The 19,453-nt window shown below is 39.3% G+C and overlaps 1 protein-coding gene across 1 annotated transcript; it reads right to left on the bottom strand.

Annotated features, from left to right (window-relative positions):
• Positions 1-198: 198 nt before the first annotated feature.
• On the bottom strand, positions 199-19,321 carry LOC139118155 (lipase member I-like). The gene is made up of 8 exons (XM_070681449.1): positions 19,084-19,321; positions 17,001-17,173; positions 14,658-14,789; positions 13,847-14,072; positions 13,167-13,339; positions 12,643-12,812; positions 2,536-2,645; positions 199-473 (listed from the first exon to the last, which is right to left on the bottom strand). Exons 1-8 carry the CDS (start codon positions 19,166-19,168, stop codon positions 199-201), a joined length of 1,344 nt encoding a protein of 447 aa, XP_070537550.1. The 5' UTR covers positions 19,169-19,321.
• Between the last annotated feature and the right edge of the window lie 132 nt (positions 19,322-19,453).

Raw genomic sequence — 19,453 nt, 5'->3', positions numbered from 1 at the left:
TATATGTCTGATACATTAAAGTTTTGCACCAGGATGGGGCTCTGAAAATGTCTTATTATTATTCAAAATGCAACTGAATGATGAAATTTGTGCTGGCACAATGCATTTTTCGCAAGTATGAGCCATGTCGAAATTAAAAAACACACTGATCCCCCCCCCCCCGGGCATTTCAAAAACGTGGTGACCCCCCTAAATAGGTCAGCGCAGCCAGCGGTAGAAATTGGGCAGGGACCAGACTGCAGCAAGCGCAGTCTGGGTAACCGAACTACAAAAATTCACCTGTTTTGTAAACCGAGTTTCTGAGGTGACCTCCGCAGAAGTAGCCCTTCGGGGCATCCGTGCACCTGTGCGAGCATTCAGAAGCCTGGCCAGACCTGCCGTAGCGATCATATGTGAAACCACACCAACAGCTTTGCCGGGACGAGGTGAACTGGAGACCAGAGTACGGGTAGCCTCGTCCACGACAGTAAAATCTGCAAGTGTTGATAGTCACTGTGGTCAAAGATGTCGCTTGGTGTTCGAGGGCGCGGGATGTAGTTCTGTCGATGTAACATCCAAGGGAGTGTTCTGTAAATTCGTTTGAGTCGAAAAAGTTCGGCATTACATTTCAAAAATTGGCAAAGCCGTAATGTTTATTGACAAAGATCGCACACGCATTTTGTATGAATGATAAAACTATGAGTAAATCTAACAATATTCGATTCTTACAGCCCCAATAGCAGTATCTTGTGCACTTTACTTAGCCAAAAATACCGTCCCTTCTACCTTCCGAGACATGTTTTGGATTCCCATTATATAAAAGTGGAGCTGCATGTTGCTATCACAGTTTTATTTCAAAGCAATATTTCTCATCAAAGATGACAAGGAAATCCCCTCATACTATATATGTTCAAAAGCAGAGACTCTAAAGTTTGGTATGGTAGTAGTAGTTTACTCGAAGAATAAAGTGGGTGTATATTTACGGTAAAAAACCTCAATTTTGGTATTAATCATGAAAATTAATTGAAGTCTAAAATTTGGCGCTATTTTCTGAAATGAAATACTTCACTTGAAAGAAAGTATATGTAGAAAAGTAATACAGGGCAGAAGCTGCGACTGTTGATGATTTTTGCAATATTTCTATGCAATATATCAACTGCAGTTTCTTGCTGTCTCCCTACACAGTAGTCAGTTTGTCAACAAGGCTGTATATATAAATATGTGTCAGGTGATAATTTAATTAGAGTCCAGACTGACAGTCAGTTGTCAGTGATACAAATGCATGGTACACATACACAGGCTGTGATAGCAAGCTGAATACTGGACAGTTCAACATGCTGTAGGGAGTAGAACAAGAACACAGTTGTATAAACTGAATATTGCCAAAATTATCAAAGTTAATACAGCTACTCCCTACGGGCAGTGTCACTATCAGGTACAGCCCTGCTACTGCAGTGTCACTGTCACTGCATACCTGAGCAGTGACAGAGATAGCTCTGACCCTGATGTACATGGTAGTTGAAGAAAGTTTGGGTCAAATGACGCTCATGACAGTGAAACATACTTGTACACAAGATCAGGCCAGACAGTAACACATGGAAGACAAGGAGACTTGAAAAATTATCGGGAATTTTTGAATTCCGGCATATGACTATAATCAAATATTAAAGAAAAAAGATGGGGTCAACATGCTTGATTTTCTAAATTTTCACATTCTTGTCATAAAATAATACAAAAGTAAAACTTTGAATACTAAAGACTAAATGAAAAAATATGTGACTAAATTTGCCATTATTACACCCAAAATTTCAGAGATTAAAACATTTGTCTAATGGAATATTTTTACCTTCCAGTATTGTCAATTTTGAGTAGCATCTAATTCATATATGTCTTGTACTTTTGAAACAATTTTGGTTGGTCACTATGCTCAGTTGTTTTCATAATATGACAATTAGCCAAAATTCACTTTTTGCCTACTCTATCATGATAGTCATTTGTGTGTGCTCTTAGGCAGGAGCAATTGACCTTGCAAGAGTTGGATTAACTCACGTTGGCTTAGACCGATAAATCCAAAAAGTTCACCGATACGTTTAAAAATGAATCAATTTAAGAACTTGCCTTAGGAATATGACTTTACAAACTATCAGGTAGTGTTGAACACCTGTGAGCGGAACGATGCAATACGTGTTTATTTTTCTGCGCGTACATCCTTTACAAATGTACGGGCTTGTGGTAGTTTGGGGGAACTTGTAAATTTGGTCATATAGAGGGGGCATTTGAAAATTGTTTAGGGTATTGAGGGGGATCTGAAAAAATTAGATTTCAAGCGTGATTCCTCCAGCCCTTGTGACCTTTATATACATATCATTTTATATGTGCGCAGTCATTCTACATTCTAATCTTCTCCCTCCGAGTCTTCTATTAGAGAAAAATCGTCACAAAAGGATGTGCATTGAAATGTCAAATACAGTTTAAAGTATCGACGCGGCTGAGATGTAGAGCAAATTGTTGGTTATACTGTGCATTCATTGTCTTACAATGAGTTATTCGTCTTACCACAGAAGGGCTCATCTCCAGTAGTTTCAAGATAGTATAGTGTAGGCGTGCTTGGTTTGATGGCATGGTATCCCATACGTTGGCAAGGCGTTGATGTACAGCCCGAACATCTGTGATATATACATCAAGAAAATCGTTCAATTTTCTTCCTTTAACACGTGTCAAAACAAAAATGCTGTCAAGCGAAGAATTATGATATTTGAAGAGTCTGAAATGTCCCCTTGGCGAGTTCTGCCTTCAATCGAATCACAGTCCCTCCTCACACTGGAGGGACTGTGATCGAGTATATGCCTTTGCAAGGTGAACAAAAGTATGTTCACCCATGAAGGCTAGAAAAGACACACCCATTCTCGTACATACGTAATTAAATTTTATTTGAATAATTCTAAAATATATACAAAAATTGGCCTTCCAAAAATGGCAAGATAATCTTATGATTGGCAAATGTACGATTTTTTGAGGCTAAAGAGGCTAACGTAATTGGAACTAATTTGGGAGAATTGTATATTCATATTTTTCAAATTTCTCAATAGTGTTAGGTGCCGTATAGTTGAAGGTTTCAATATTACAAATTATTCATAAAACCAAGTGTTTAATGTGAAAAAGAGAAGCAGATAAGGGACTGGTCAGTTTCTTCGGCCTGGGGGGCGGTGGATTCATGGGGGTGTCACCTTACATTTTGAGCAAAACTTCATTCAGCTCTCGCCCAATTCGACCCAACTGTGGCCAACTTCATTCAGCTGTCGCCCAATTCGACCCAACTGTGGCCACCTTCATTCAGCTCTCGCCCAATTCGACCCAACTGTGGCCACTTCATTCAGCTCTCGCCCAATTCGACCCAACTGTGGCCACCTTCATTCAGCTCTCGCCCAATTCGACCCAACTGTGGCCAACTTCATTCAGCTCTCGCCCAATTCCATCCAATATTGTCGCCAACCTATCCAACTCTCACGAAACTCAATGCGAGACTCGTGAAATGCATTCGCTTTGCGCCGTGACTCGTTTGAATCATGCTCCCTAGATTACCTTTGAAGCTCAACTCATTTGATGACTCTGCATTCGTCTTGCTTTTTGAGCTGAACGCATTCGTGTCGGGGGATATTCCGTGTTTTGGGGGGCTTGGTTGGGGCGAACCATTTTTGAAATGGGCCCACTGCATGCGATTCAAATGAAGACACTTTTGAGTTGAAACAAACCACACGTGATTTAGAGTCCATTGCATTTACTTTACTTATGTGAAGGTGATTCTATGTTATGTTATCGACTCTGATTTTACTTCCAATTGACCGTGCCAGAATGTGGTTCATGGCAGCCAACCCATCATTAAAGTGACCAACTTTGCCATACAACACGAGACGTCACAGCGCGTCATAGCGACGTCACATGACGTCATTAATATATTCAGGTGTTTTCTGTCATTGACCTGGGGGATCCAAAAATTTAACCCGAAAGTCTGTTGCGGAAGTCCAGATTTACAGTTCCAACAATTCTTTCTCTCTACCTCCATGGTTGTTGTCACAGTTAAATGCCATAGACTGAGGTCATATCGGTATACCGAAGATGACTGAATCACACAACCAAGCTGAGGGGATACAAAACAAGAGAGCGACTGATTGAGGAGCCCCATTTTTGGTTCTGAAACACTCAGTCAACGATACCCGGCCCAAAATGAACCAACGAGTTTAATGAGCACGCTACACGACCAGTCGTACGACTGTTTACACTCGCGAACTACTGCACAATGAAATATCCGCTGTGTGTTAAAAGAATATGTATAAACAATGCCCGGATGTTGGATTGATTGCGAGGAAAAATAAAATGTATTACAAATTTGCCAAGTTTTCTTTTGATAGCCCAAGTCGTACGGTGATACGGAGGATTTTTCGATCACGGCCGGTCTGATTACGGGGTCTTGGCGATGCACATGGGGAGAAGAAAAAAGTATTCTTGTAACGATTTTCTTCACGACCGGTCGTTGGGATAAACATCGAGAGAAAATAAAGTATATTTTCAAAGTTTTTCCTTCGAAACGGGTCGTGGGGTCGTTGCTGTAAAGTGTTGAATTTTTCTCCGACATTTTAATCCACGACCAGTCGTAAGGTCGTGGCTCATACGCAGAGATTTTTGATTTATTGTCGTATTTTGGACACAAATATTTAACCTTTTCACTTTATGGAGAAAAAGACAAATGTACACGTCGATAAATACGTGTTTTTGTTCCGTGTGTTCACAGTCCCTCTACCATTAACGATCTAATTTCCCTACAAAATGAGAGGCCGCGCTGGTCGCCATGCTAATCAGACGAGACTAGCGATCCTGGCAGGCAGGCTATGACCTCTGCCTATTCTTAGTTTAATGTTAAAACCATAAAACCAAGAAATCTAGTTGTTGTTGTTGTTATTGTTGTCTGTATTGTTGTTTATGTTTATTAGTCGTGATGTTGTTGTTGAAAAATGGAATTCAACTAACATAAATGTTGTGTTGTGGCTGTTTCAAACGCAATGTAGATCGGATGCCATTAGAAACGCTACAAGGACACCATCATTCTTTGACACGATGTATGCCAACGTACACTCTCTTCATGTGCATGTGCACAACCCTACGACCGGTCGTGAAGGAAAAACTTGGAAAAACCACTTTATTTTCTCCTGACATGCATCGCCACGACCCAACGACCTGTCGTGAAGGAAAAAACTTTGAAAAAATGTTCTATTTCTCTCGGCATTTATCGCCACGACTCTACGACCGGTCGCGAAGGAAAAACTTGTAAATATATTACACTATTTTATCCCGACTCGTATTTTATCGATGTCGATACGGTCAATGTACTGTGAAAATATTGTATGACTTGATGATTTAGGCATGGTACAGTACACAATATACGCAAATGTCCGAGTTGAAGTATGAAACTTTAAAAAATCAGGTGGTAAACAAAATTATGAAAAGCCTCCGCTGGACAAAAAATTGTGAACGACCTCCCAGAAAGTAATTATAAAATCTGAAGTTGTCGGTGATGTTGGAATATCCAGGAATCACTCATCATGCTGTACCTAGGTAACCATGCTTTATGGCAATCTGCTCATTGCAAAAATGTCCAGCGTTTTTGTAAATTGTTCTCTTACATTAATTCGATTGTAAAGGATATATCCTTGGGCCATTTCCTGTCGATTTTTATGATTTCAATTTGTTTTGTCTGACAAGTGTAACGACTACGTATTTAGCAGGCTAATATTCGACCCGTAAAACATTGCCAGCTGTACGCATACACTGTGTGAAGTTGCCCTCATTTTCCTTATAGAATAGTCACAGAAGTGAATAGCGCGGAGAACAAACAGTAGAGAGAAATTTGAAACAGTGCGGAGAATTGTGTTCCAGCAGGGAAATTCGAAACAGCCTGCGGAGAAATTTTAAACAGTAGAGAGAAATTTAAAAAGGCGCCAAGAATTTCAAACAGCGCGGATATTTTTACACAGCGCGAAGAGTTTTCAACAGCGCCGAGATTTTTACACAGCGCGGAGAATTTCCAAGAGCGCAGAGATAAATTTCACACAGTGCGGAGATTTTTACGCAGCGCGGACAATTGTCGTTTTCGTCCATGGTAATCGAGCGACACGGATGACATCGTACAAACGAGGCAATGCGACGGGCAACTCAAGTCGCTCGTTGCACTGCATATACTATATGTCGGGTCATTTTTGTCAGATCCCCTGGCTCACTGATAGAAAACACCTGAATACGTCATATGACGTTGGTATGATGCGTTGTGACGTCTCATAAGTTTCCGTGTTGTCGGGGCAAAGTTAGTCACTTTAATGATGGGTTGGTTTATTGTAAACCACATTGTGGCACAGTCTACTTGAAGTAAAATGATAGTCAAATAAAATACGATAGAACCTCATTCACACACGTTAACCGATTGCAGTGAACTCCAATTCACGTATGGTTTTCTCAACCCAGAAGTGCCTTTATTTAAATAGAAAGCAGCATGCAGCGGACCTTATTCAAAAATGGTTTATCCCAACCAAGTCTCCCTTCACACGGACCGTCCCCCGACACGAATGCGTTCAGCTCAAAAACGAGCTTCAAGCAGTGTAGTTAAAATGAGTTGAGCTTAAATCTAGGGAGTCGATTCAAATAAGTCGCAGCGCAAAGCAAATGCATTTCAAGAGAGTTGCATTGAGGTTTGCGCGAATTGCATGCAGGTTCGTGAGTTGTAGCTTGGTGAGTCGCATGTACCTTCGTGAGAGTTGCATGTAGGCTGGCTCAAAATGTTAGGTGTTAATTTTGGCATGGATTACGCGCAAAATTATCGAGAGTTGAATGAAGGTTGGCGACAATTGGATGGAATTTGGCGAGACTTGAAAGGTGGCCACAGTTGGGTCGAATTGGGCGAGAGTTGAATGAAGTTGGCCACAGTTGGGTCGAATTGGGCGAGAGTTGAATGAAGTTTTGCTCAAATGTAAGGTGTTAATTTTGGCATGGATTACGCGCCATAGGGTGTCAACCTGTTTTTGACTTTGGTGGTAGGGGGGTCACCATGTTTTTGAAATGCCCAATAGGGGGGGTCAGAGTGTTTTTTAATTTCGACATGGCTCATACTTGCGAAAAATGCATTGCGCCAGCCACAAATTTCATCATTCAGTTGCATTTATCGGCGCGCCCTTCGGGCGCATAACTTTAATTATAACAAGGCAGTATTGCTGAAGGCAATGAGTACTTGGGCCGTGATAGAGTAATTTTGAGGACAATATATACTACTATTCAAATATGGTCTTGAATTTCCTCCTGTCAATTAGGCATTTGATGACAACGGCAAAATATGTCTAGCAACTTTTGTGGAGTTTGAGGCAGGGGTTCTTTATTTATAGTGAAAATTGCTTAAACTCCTTAATATTCAAATTACAGCAAATTTCTTTTGTTCTCGATGGTAGATGTCTAATATTTAGATGGGCATATTTAGATTTCTACCCTATAGTTATCCCTATACACCAAAAATCGGACATCCAGCTCTATTGGCTTGCTCAGAATTAGATATGCGCATAATTAATGAGGTACAATATGTGGTGTCATAAGGTGTCCCATCATACCAACTATGAAGGGTGTAGCACTTGTGGTTACTGAGTTGTGGACAAATATATCTATTTGAGGTCAAAGGTCATTGAGGTCACGTGACATTTGTCAAAATAATTGTATTGCTAAGTTATTCCTATATACCAAAAATCAGACCTCTAGCTCTATTGGCTCGCTCGCTTGAAAACAATCTCATAAACCTGGCCATATGGGCAACTGTGTATGGGCACCTGGATGCTTGACTTCCCGGAGAAGGCGAGCTGTCACGTTCAAGCTCAGGATTATTTGTCGATCAAATTTCAGTAAATTTACCTTACCTAGATGAAATTTTGTCTATAGGCTGAAATTTTGACGAAATTGCATCGATTTTTCAGGTTCATATCCGACATTTTTGAGTTTTGAGTGCAGACAGAAATAAGTTTTGAGGCAACATGGCTGCGACCCCATGTTGACCCCGGTATCTGCTAAAGTGCGGGTTGCGGGCTGCGGGCTGCGGGTTTTTAGAATTATGGCTAGATTTCTAATATATGTAATATGGCATTTAGTATATAAGAAATAAAACCTTTAGAATGTGTCTATTATCAATAATGATGATCAGGTCTATCGTACAGTATCCCTTTTCCTGCGAAGTCCATATTTCACCATCAGGTCAAGATGGTTAAAATTAATGAAACACTACTATATGGTGTATTTTAACGTAATACTGTATATTTGAAGGCTGTTGAAAACATCAATGCTGTAAACTTGATTTTTTGGACTAAAGATGCTATAACAGACCAAACCAAATGGGTGAAAATACGTCATGTTTCTGAAAAAATCAAAATCTGCTAAACTAAAAGCGGCGATTCGAGGACCAATTTTTTATTCCGAGCTGCCTGGCCATTACAAATAATTAGGGATCTGAATCACTTTTCTTTCTTGCCATGGATGTGAGTGAGAAATATACGTAATACCAGACTGACAAAAAAAAATCGCGCCTCGGAAATGTCGCCACTTATCGCGGAATGAAAATTGTTACATTTCTAGTATCAGGCCATAGGAAGTAAATTCTCTGTAATGCATCCATTCACAATTCGGTTCCAGGGCAACTCATACAGAAAATTAAACAATGCCTAGTTAAATGCAATATGCATAAGGAAAGATTTGACTTAAAAAAGCGTAGAAGTGATGTGTATTGTAAATGCCGTGTATTTTTCATGAAATCTTTAAAAAAAAAAGACGTACAACAAAGGACTTAGTTTACTTTGCCGTTTCGGTTCAAGCGAGGTCGCGACCTCAGAGAACGACATTCTGCTAACATTTTACGCGAGAATTTCAGTGGGAAAAACACGCCGGTGCGTTGCCTTATTTTCAGGAATCGATCTAATTGGAATATTTTGGATGAGTTTGTGTTCTGCAGCTCTCAATAATTTATCTCCTAATATCATGAACGTATGACTTGCACCTGCAGTATGATAGTCGCTCCATGCCGGTATGCCCCCTTCAAGCATTTGATCCAGCGTGACTTTGAAAAGTTTCCTAGGACTATAATCGTGTTCACCACAATAAAATTATTTGAAACGGCGTTGAAAACGATTTTGAAAATTGTGCTTTTATCGGCGGTTGAACTAATCTGAAGTGTGAGAAGGGCGAAAATGATATCAAAAAACACACATTTTTCATGCCCGCAACCCGCACCCGCAAAATAGCGCATCCGGTTGACCCTGCCCAGCCCTGCGTACGATGCTATGTGCTACAGCTAACACGCATCGTACGCAGGCTAGGAAGAGAGTTGCCGACATCGACGGTTATTTACGAGAAGTGAATAAAAGACTGTCATTTTTGGAAGCGATCGAGTAGCTGAGGTAGGCTGGGATACGACTTGGGCCCAAGAACGCTGAATTTCGGCAGTAATTTGGCTTTTTACGTGAAGTCCCAAAATGGATTTGAAGTCACCGACCCTACGTACGGGTCTTTGAGCGGGGCGATTAGCTGTAGCGGAACACACAGCATCGTACGCAGGGCTAGTTGACCCCAAGTGAAAATGTGTTGCGATCAAATCTTCCTATATTTTTTTCAGAATTTTCGACAAAATCATTGCTTCTTAAATCTTTTGTAAAATATAAAATACTAAAATAAAAATGCGATGTGCCATGTCTCCAGATTTCTAAAACACATCGTTCGTTGACCGTTGGACGGAATACTCATTTCGCAAACTTGTGACGCAGTTGAAATTCAATACTGACCGCCAAATAATCTTAATGAGACGAGATCATTCTAGACCCCGGTTCTAGACATCCTCCAAATTATCCAACCATTCGCGTTAGAGTTCAGCTCGCTTAGAGTATCATAACATTCTTCGGCCTTCGTTTAGATCGACCCTAATCTCTCCCATTTAGGAAATAAATACACAAGCTACCTCGACAAAACTTCGTGCACCATCCAGGACCGAACGCACTACAAATCTGTCTTGACGTCATCATCTCCTTACATGGTAATCGGCATACCGTATTTTTAGCAAAGAGACACAGAATACGTCGGAGTATTGAGTTTCAAAACGTATTACATTGTGTGATGTTGTCAAAAAAAGGTAATGTTACTGCAGTGGTATAAATTACAAAACACAAAAGTTCAAATCAGTTTATTTTGGACTGGCTTTACCCAACATTTCATATTGTTTCTTAGGCCAGATTTGACCACGTGCTTACTGGCGACCCCTTTACATGCAAATTTTGTGTCAAATGGTGTGTTCTCCTGGAAAAACAACGTACGATTCTATATGAAGGAGGCGAAATTTGCCCTCAAAACTCGAAACACCCCTTTATGGGTGTACCTAGCTATTTTGAACGAGCTTCTCGAATCTGCAGCTCTATTTCGAAATGATGGTCTGGTTTTCTCAGCTCAAGGATAAGTGTTCTCCATCGCTGTGGGCATTACTATTCTCAACTGGGGTACAGTTTCCAGTCGTAATGTTTTTCATTGTGTCCGGGATATAAAACCTTTCCTTTTCAAACTTTCACTTTGATTAACACTAGTCCACATCTTGTCAGTGATTAAACATGTTTCAAGTTTTAAATGTTAAATTCTGGTCTCGAGCCCTCCTGTTCGACAAAACTGAAATTACCCCTCCCACTTTGGCTCGTCCAGTGGGTGTAGCAAGGGTCGTGCCATCGCTTAGGAAACGGAGGGTGCATTAATTGTTGCATTTCGATGCACATTTTGATTATATTCAGAAGATTTTGTGGCAAAAACTCAGATAGAGAAGCATTAATATTCACATCTCACTTATTCAAGACTGGCTGAGAGCAGCACTTCCATTCAGTTAACATCATTACGCCATTTATTATGCCAAGAAAGATGAAGCCAAGACATTTTGCCCTCCCTGGTCTCAGCCAGGAATGGTTATACCTTACAGAGTTTTTTCCCACGGAATGAAAACAAATGTACTTGGGCTGAGGCCCAAGTACAATAAGACATTTTTCAGAGCCATGCCCTAGTGCAAAACTTTAATATATCAGACATCTATATATACATATCTGACATACTTGTATGTTTAAAATTTTTCGGCGCGCCCTTCTGGCGCATTTCTTTACAATATCAAACAATATTTTTCAGCATTCCCTTCAGCTGCATGACTTTCATATATCAGATATGTATATATATTAGAGATATCTGGATGTTTAATATTTTTCGGCTCATACTTAGAGAGATATTATCAGAGATATTATGTCAGATATATCTTGATGTCTGTAAATTGAAAGTCTGTTTTGCAAAGTGTACTGATCATTATGAAATCTGCAGTTCATATGAAAAGCATGACAAGTTCCTGATACTTTTCTGTTTCCTCTATGAGAATTTAGTATTAGAAAGCAACATGCACTAATATTTCACAATCACATTTTTCTTACAACAGTTCTGGACATCTGCTTTAAGCATAAAAAGAGTGGAGTACATTCACAGCTCATTCAAAATACTGTATTCAAACTTTAGAATTGACACTTTTAAGTTCCTATCGTACAACTGACATGACAACAATTTCATTAAAACACAGAATGACTGAATGTTTAAATTATATATATATATATAAATTATATATATATATATATATATATATATATATATATATATATATATATATATATATATATAAACTATCTACTGTTGATTGACCAATCAGAGTGCTCAATTCAGGGTGTTTTATAAAGCCTTGTCACCAAATTCCAGAAACGAATGACAGCGCCGTAGTAAAGTACTGTCCAATCAAAAATGAACATGTCATAATTGTAGACATCTGGTACGTTTTAATATTAAAATTTGGTAACTCAGCGGAAACTAGCTGCAACACAAACTCTGCTGTGCCCTAGGGCATTTATATAATGTGCCCTAGGCATTTATAGGATGTTCCATTACATTGGGAGGCTATTTCACAAATAAAAGTTTTAATTCATATCCTAAACATGTTACATTGACAAAGGGGACGGTTGACGTAAACACATTGAAAATGAAAATATACCAGTTAGGGCGATAGTTTTGAAGTCGGATAAAACCCTCGTACTCGGGCTCTTCTGGTATATAAAGTCCAACCCTAAGATAAAATGTCTCGGCCTGCGGCCTCGACATTTTATCGTTGGGTTGGACTTTATATACCAGAAGAGCCCTCGTACTTGGGCTTTATCCTATACACACACACACACACACACACACACACACACACATATATATATATATATATATATATATATATATATATATATATATATATATATATATACTGAATTATCCACCTTTTGTTTTACCTTTATCGTGCGCGGGGGGGGTCACCCTGTTTTCGAAAGCTGGAATGGGGGGTCAGCCTGTTTTCGAAAGTTGGAATAGGGGGTCTGCCTCTTTTTGACGTCAGCAAAAAATAATCTACCGCCCCCCCCCCCCCCCCCCCCCCCGGCCGAAGAAACTGACCAGTCCCCGAGCTTACATTTGCAGATTAAATCGACATTACTTCACCATCTAATTATCCAAAATTACTTCAATCGTGTTGGGTGTACGTTACAAATATTTTACCTTTTGTTTTGGAGGGCTAAGCTACCACTACACGTCTCTGAGATAAAGCTACAGTGACTGTTTATGCTTGCTGCGAATAATGACGTTGCTCTGCCGTGATCGCATGGGAAGAGTATGCATCCTGGTTGTTTGTTGCCGCCATTAGGGTAGAAATCAGCATGGCCTAGGGCCTGGAATTTTGTAAATATCATCGAAGGGATCAGAAAACTGTAACTGGTTATATCATCATCATTTTCATCGTTGTCGTCATCATCACCATTGTCATGATCATGATCATCATCATCATCATCATCGTCGCCGTCGTCGTCATCATCATCATCATCATTGCCATCATAATTATCATAATCATTACCATCAAATTCATGTGCCCGGTCACTGAACGCCGAAGACATTAAAAACTCCTGACCTCACAACAATGGAAGACAACCGAAATAAGGTGACGTCAGAAACTGTAAAAGTCTATAACGTCATTGCATCTTTATATAAAAACCACTCTTGATTCGTTTGTCTGGAATGACAATTACCTGATAAATGCCCAGCTGTGGGAAAGTGCCACCTGTATGATCGTCTTGCTCCTTCGCATCTGAGTGGATCACGTCGACGAAGATGGCGTCATCTCTCGACACACAATGTGGTCCTGGAGCTCTGCGCCTTTCTCCCGCGTCGATCAGAAAGTTTGGACGAGCAGGATCAAGGGCTGAAAATAGCAATTGTAACTCCTGACATATTTTCGGGAATTTTTATCTTTGAAATAGAATTTCTTTTGTATTGCCCATTTCAAAACACAGCCTAGAATGCACTTGTTAACAGTAACATTGTCAATAGTAAGCAATGGAACGCAATGTATTGCAATTCAAGGGGCTTTAAGAATGTGCAAATCTAAATGCCTTATTGAACAAAAATAAGAAACAAAGCATCATAAATTTTAGCTCTTGTCCCTTTTATTATACAGGCGAAGAGACAGCTTAAGTGAGGGCAGTTATAACATCTGCTCGAACTATTCTGGTACTGAAATATTCTTACTTTAGAATATTCCTACTTTAGCTGTTGATAGGAAGATAAACTCATCTGATGATAGGCTTCATGATGGAGGAACTGTAACTTTGTGTAAAACTGCTTTCATGGTTCGTAAAATCTTTCACCTACCAACGTATACTTTGTTTGTGAGTTGAGAGTAGGTACCTCTTAAATGAAATTCTGTTACCTGTTATACGTGCAGCCTTACAAGGTGCTCCATTGCAATGTATGTCTCGTTGAATCAATTTTCCAACCATGCCACTGATCTGAGCACCGAGACTGTGTCCAATTAAGTGTACGTCGTTGAGGGCGCTACTACCACTTTGCCTCAAGATGAAACCCAGAAGACGTTTGATCCGACTTGCAACGATCCTGGTATTGCTGGATGCCTCGTCGTACTCTACCCATTTCAGCTGCGATTTACGCAGAAATTGCGTTTTAAATATAGAATGCGCCTCAGGGACATATCTTCGGATTATACATCTTTTGGATACATTTCTGATCTACCAATTGCGTGGGATCATTTTGAAGCTTACATAAGGAAAGAAATGTTTGCTGTCTCATTTTTAACAAAGAAGTCGAAAACGTTATTTTTCCCTACAGAGTTAGCACAGGATGGCGGTCATTGTTAATTTTAGTTTGTGGTAAATTTCAGGTAGTTTGTTTCTCTGGAACTAAAATTTGCACGGTGATCCCTTGCCTTTTTATTCTTGATTTGAAAGACAATTGTGAAAAGTTTCCTTGAGAAAAGTCTGAATAAAAAGTTACCTTAATGTGGGATTTGCCTCGCGGACATACATTCCGATTGTCTCTTTTACATGCCAGTGTATGATACAAAGTACGTGATTCGTGATTGGCTATTTTGACAAGTGATGAGTAAGCAAATGACTAAACTTTGTCAGCGTTAAAACCATTTCCCATCTTGCAACTATTTACGTCGGACCGTGCAGTATATGCTGAAGGGTTCGTCGCTACTCTCTAGTGTTGCTGATACTTACATCAGTGTCGGGATCGGCAGCTTTTTCCCAATCAACCACAATGACGTTGAAATCTCCGACTTTAAGAAGTTCGTCAGCTATCTGTTTCACCCAATCTTCAGACCCTTTGCTGAGGAAACCATGAGTGATAAACTGAAAGGGGAACAACGCAAAAAGTTATTGAGGATATGAAGGTAGCCATTTTAGTAAGACTTCGGCCAATCAGATCGCACAGTTCCCGAGGTTCAGATTTATTACGGGGAGAGACTAGTTTATTGTACTTATCACCCAAGTGTTTTAAATGACCTGTACATTAATCATATAGATCCCCCTGATTCATACTAGCATGCCGTCTACCTCGTAAACATTATTCTACGGCTTAGGGAACGAGCACAATTAACGGCAGGGGGCTGGAAGAGAAAATATGTGGTGCATATATTTTTTACAGGCCCCCTAACACCAGCAAAAATTTTAGTGCCCCCCCCCCCATCATAACTTTAATATATGCTTTAGTGAAAACAACATTCTTGCATTCTTGAAATAAATAATAAACAAATAAATATATAAATAATAAACAAACAAAATAACATATGTTCAAGCTTTACTACTTGTAACACCTACAGCTACTTTTCAGTATTGTGTTGTGCTATTTTAATCTCAAAGAATGATGAAATTACCAAATACCTTATAAACAATCTACAAGTTCATTCAGTGCTGTTATAGTTGTTATAGTTGAAGCATTGATTTAGACATGAATTATTTTTAATGATGACAGTGTTCACTGCACATCTCCAAGTTAGTCTAACAAGCTCAATATTGTGCATTTCATCATACTCTGAGTAAAATAAGAACTTCAAGTGAAACACACAGAACACAAAATGCTAAAAAATAGCCAAATTATGTACAGCTACTGACCCTCAATACCTTTCCAAATGATGCATACTCCAAGGCAGGAGATCAAAATAGAACACACTTTGAACAAAAAGAGCAACAATTGTCACTAAAGCAAATATAAACATGAATGGTCAGGAAGAGGTACACAGCATAAAAGCAGATACCAAGTACAAAGGTATTTTGTTTAATATGACAGAATAACAGTTTTAGTGTGGCTCATACTAGAAATATTGGCTGAAAATGGTCTGCTGTCTCAAAAATAACCTAAAATGTGTTTTCTGGATCAAATTTCATTACAAACTGATAGGAAATACAACTACATTATGACTATGATACCGTCTAAAACACTTTCTTGGTTCATATAGGTTATTTGAGGTCACAGACTGAGAAAATGCCTAAAAAATACAGGTTTCCCAACACTGAGTAAAAGATTTATCTCATAACATCCCTAGGGAATTTTATGCAAAATTGCAAAGCTTTCAAACAAGTAGTTTTTGAGAACAAGTATATTGACAAAAAATGCCTAAAAACAACCTCACAAACATACATACATACATACATACATACACATACATACATACATACATACATACATACATACATACATACATACATACATACATACATACATACATACATACATACATACATACATACATACATACATACATACATACATACATACATACATACATACATACATACATACATACATACATGCATGCATGCATGCAGGCAGGCAGGCAGGCAGGCATACATACATACATACATACATACATACATACCTGCATGAATGCAGGCAGGCAGGCAGGCAGGCAGGCAGGCATACATACAATACATACATACATACATACATAATACATACATACATACAGACAGACAGACAGACAGACAGACAGACAGACAGACAGACAGACAGACAGACAGACAGACTGACAATGGATCCCCGAAATTAAGTCAATTTTCAATAATAACATTGCTCATTTTACACATAACAACTGCATTGTGAGGTTTAAGACTTGGTATTTCATCATGCTACAAGAAGTTTGACAAGGAACTCCAGCTTCAACAAGGACCAAAATGCTGAAAAATATTCTCTGTCTGTCATGGTGTAAAAAAATTTTGGTGGCCCACCCCTTCCCTTCCCGGGAATTTTAATGGCCCACCCAAGAACCCTCATTTTTTTTCGTGCCCCCCCCCCATTTTCTCTTCCGGGCCCCCTGCCGTTAATTTTGCTCGGTCCCTTATATGTTGTACATCTCCTGTGCATTATGAAACAGACCATACCATCTGAAATCGTAATATTCTTTCGACTCCTTTAACACACTGAACAGTTATTAACTGTAACTTGCGTTACTCCAACTGATATCTGCAAGCTTCTTAAATCCGGCACATCGAGTATTTGATGTCCTTTTATGGTTTTGATTTTGTAGTAAACGTAAGAATGTGGTAAGTTTTGGCACACTTCACCTTGATCGGTTTTCCGAACTGAAAATCAGCGTGCAAAGCGCTTGAAAATTCCATATCCACGCCATTTCTGTGCTTTCGTGTGTAAAGCTTGAAATTCACTTCAATGTTATCCTGAGGTAGTTCGTCGAAGGAGTCGATACAGTGTCTTCCATCTTCACCATAATCTCTGCATTCTTCATCAATACAATTAAACATAGACAGCAACGGACTTTAATAAAACAGCATTTGTCTTCGTTTCTACTTTATACATTGCTTCATGTTGTACACATTTTTGAAAGAGTTGACTTAGGAAGAAGAATAAGTCGACGTGCACCAAGATAGAAAAGGTCTCGCCCATAGTCCCAAAAAGAATTCCGTTAGCGCCATCAACCTAGGTAAATTTAAACAGTGATGACACCTGTGTGATACACTACGGTCTTGTTGTCACGAAAGATACAGAGCGTACAACAGTGCAACGAATTATCGAACTATGACAAATCTGTTGAACCATACATTCTCGCTAAATGACCCAGCAAGGGGTTATTTGAAATGTACTATGCACACTCGTTTTATTCCTTTTCAGATCCGAGCTCTAAAGGTAAGCAAAACACAAAGGTCCGTTTTATTGTTCGGTTCCCCGCGAGGCGGCGGCATTGAGTATACATCGGCGACGTTATTGATCTCCTATACCCTGACGTTCTGAATAGTGAAGCAAACCGAAGTTCGTGACATATGACCAGGTATGTTTACAACGACGAATGGAGCCCATAGGGTGACGTCACTCCTCAATCGTGTGAAAGCAGAACACAATAGAAGGAGGAACTGTGAGCTAGACATATTTTCTTCAATACAGGGGTGGTTTTTTGGCAAGATCGAGCTGTTTCGATTTATTTCATTGCCATGCATTTCTGCGAGTCAGCACAGAATTGTATAGACAAAATGACCAAGTGATATTTCATAAGATTTAACAAGCGAATACTCGTCGGAGTACAAGAAATACATTTTGTAATTATTTTTCTTCATAAAAGATGTAGTTTTTTTCTTCTTTGGTCTCCCAAAATACATTGAAATACAAAGTAGTGGGTTTGCAAACACAGTGCCTTGTGTACAATTATTATATGCGCTGTTAAAGTATTGTTGACAAATGAATTTGGTTGTCAACAATGACATTGGATATATAAACGCATCGTAATGGTATTGATAAGAATTGGCGGATAAAAAATATGATAAAAGCAATTCAGATAGTTTTAAATATTCCGGCATGAACATTTTCGTTTTATGTCATGAATTTGTTAGTTTGGAGAGAAAGTGCAAGTCAACTCATGGATGGTTATCCTTTGAGAAATAATTTTGTACAATGTTGCGGTTGTCATACGTTGCATTTGTGACACCTAATAGAATGATCAATTCTAGAAGAATAGTACTTCATTGCTTCACTTTCACCCTGCTTCATACGATGGGTAACATGGTTGATTTTAACATATTGAGCTTGCCGGACCTAAAACAAACTTGCACACGTGTCGAATACGACTTGAAATGGTTGTACCATAATCTTAGATCTTGGGTCCAAAGTTGCACGTAAAGGCTAGAATCAGGAAACTTCATATCGAAAGAGTATACCTGATATAAAATTGAGCAGTGTCTAGTAGAGGATCGGGGCGAGACTTTTCTGAAGAAATACACGGGCTTTTAGCAGTGAATAGAGCGGTCTACAGCTCGGAGATTACAATCAGATTTAGTGAAGGCACCAAAAATTTGGCAAAATCCATGAAGCCAGACACACAACGAAAGTACGTTTAACATGATCTAACAGATACAAAACGTAAACGAAGGTGGGGTGTCTTTGGCCTAATAAGGTGGTTACATCCGGGTTTGTCTGACATCTACAAATTACAGTAATATTATATTTCTTCTTCTTTTTTAAACAACAAGAGATGTCAACGGGAGGAAAGACATTATTTTTTTGTTTGCACTGCCGTTTTGGTACAGACTAATTTAAAGAAACCTTGTAGTTTTAGGGAATGGTGCTTCGCTGCGGTACGTGACACTTAAGTTTACACAAATCCTCCACAAGTTGTCCGCTTTCTTTTTAATTTGTACTCACCTTGGCTGACCGTTAAGCTTATTGCACATAGGCAAATGACGACGACCGAGACGGTAGCTTGTAGACCGAATCTTGAAAGCCCCATTATTGTAGTTGCATGTTACTGTCTTCACAATTAGCACTGGTCCGTCTACAATTTAGTTTTGTTTACGCAGTACAATGGCGTCTGCGAATAATGACTTTCAGGTATGCCTGTTCCGGGTCTAACAAAAACGCAGAAAAAGAAGACGGAACTATGTTGACAATATTTCTCTTTCTTGGCTCTAGAGTGCGCACTTCGTAAATGCCTCCTTTCAAAGATGTCGGCGTTTCTTGTATTGCCCATTATGTGAACTCTTACCTTGCTGCATCAGTCTCGCGAATAACTACC

Source organism: Ptychodera flava, chromosome 19 (assembly GCF_041260155.1).
Source record: "Ptychodera flava strain L36383 chromosome 19, AS_Pfla_20210202, whole genome shotgun sequence".
Classification (NCBI taxonomy): domain Eukaryota; kingdom Metazoa; phylum Hemichordata; class Enteropneusta; family Ptychoderidae; genus Ptychodera; species Ptychodera flava.
Note: the sequence above shows the minus strand (reverse complement) of the source record. Positions and strands in the feature narration are given on the sequence as shown.

Coding starts and splice junctions, on each gene's coding strand:
- LOC139118155 (XM_070681449.1), bottom strand. CDS start 19,168: ATGGGGCTTTCAAGATTCGGTCTACAAGCTACCGTCTCGGTCGTCGTC. Junction 14,073..14,657: donor CTGCCGATCCCGACACTGAT/GTAAGTATCAGC, acceptor CGTAAATCGCAG/CTGAAATGGGTAGAGTACGA. Junction 474..2,535: donor TGGAGATGAGCCCTTCTGTG/GTAAGACGAATA, acceptor CAACACTTGCAG/ATTTTACTGTCGTGGACGAG.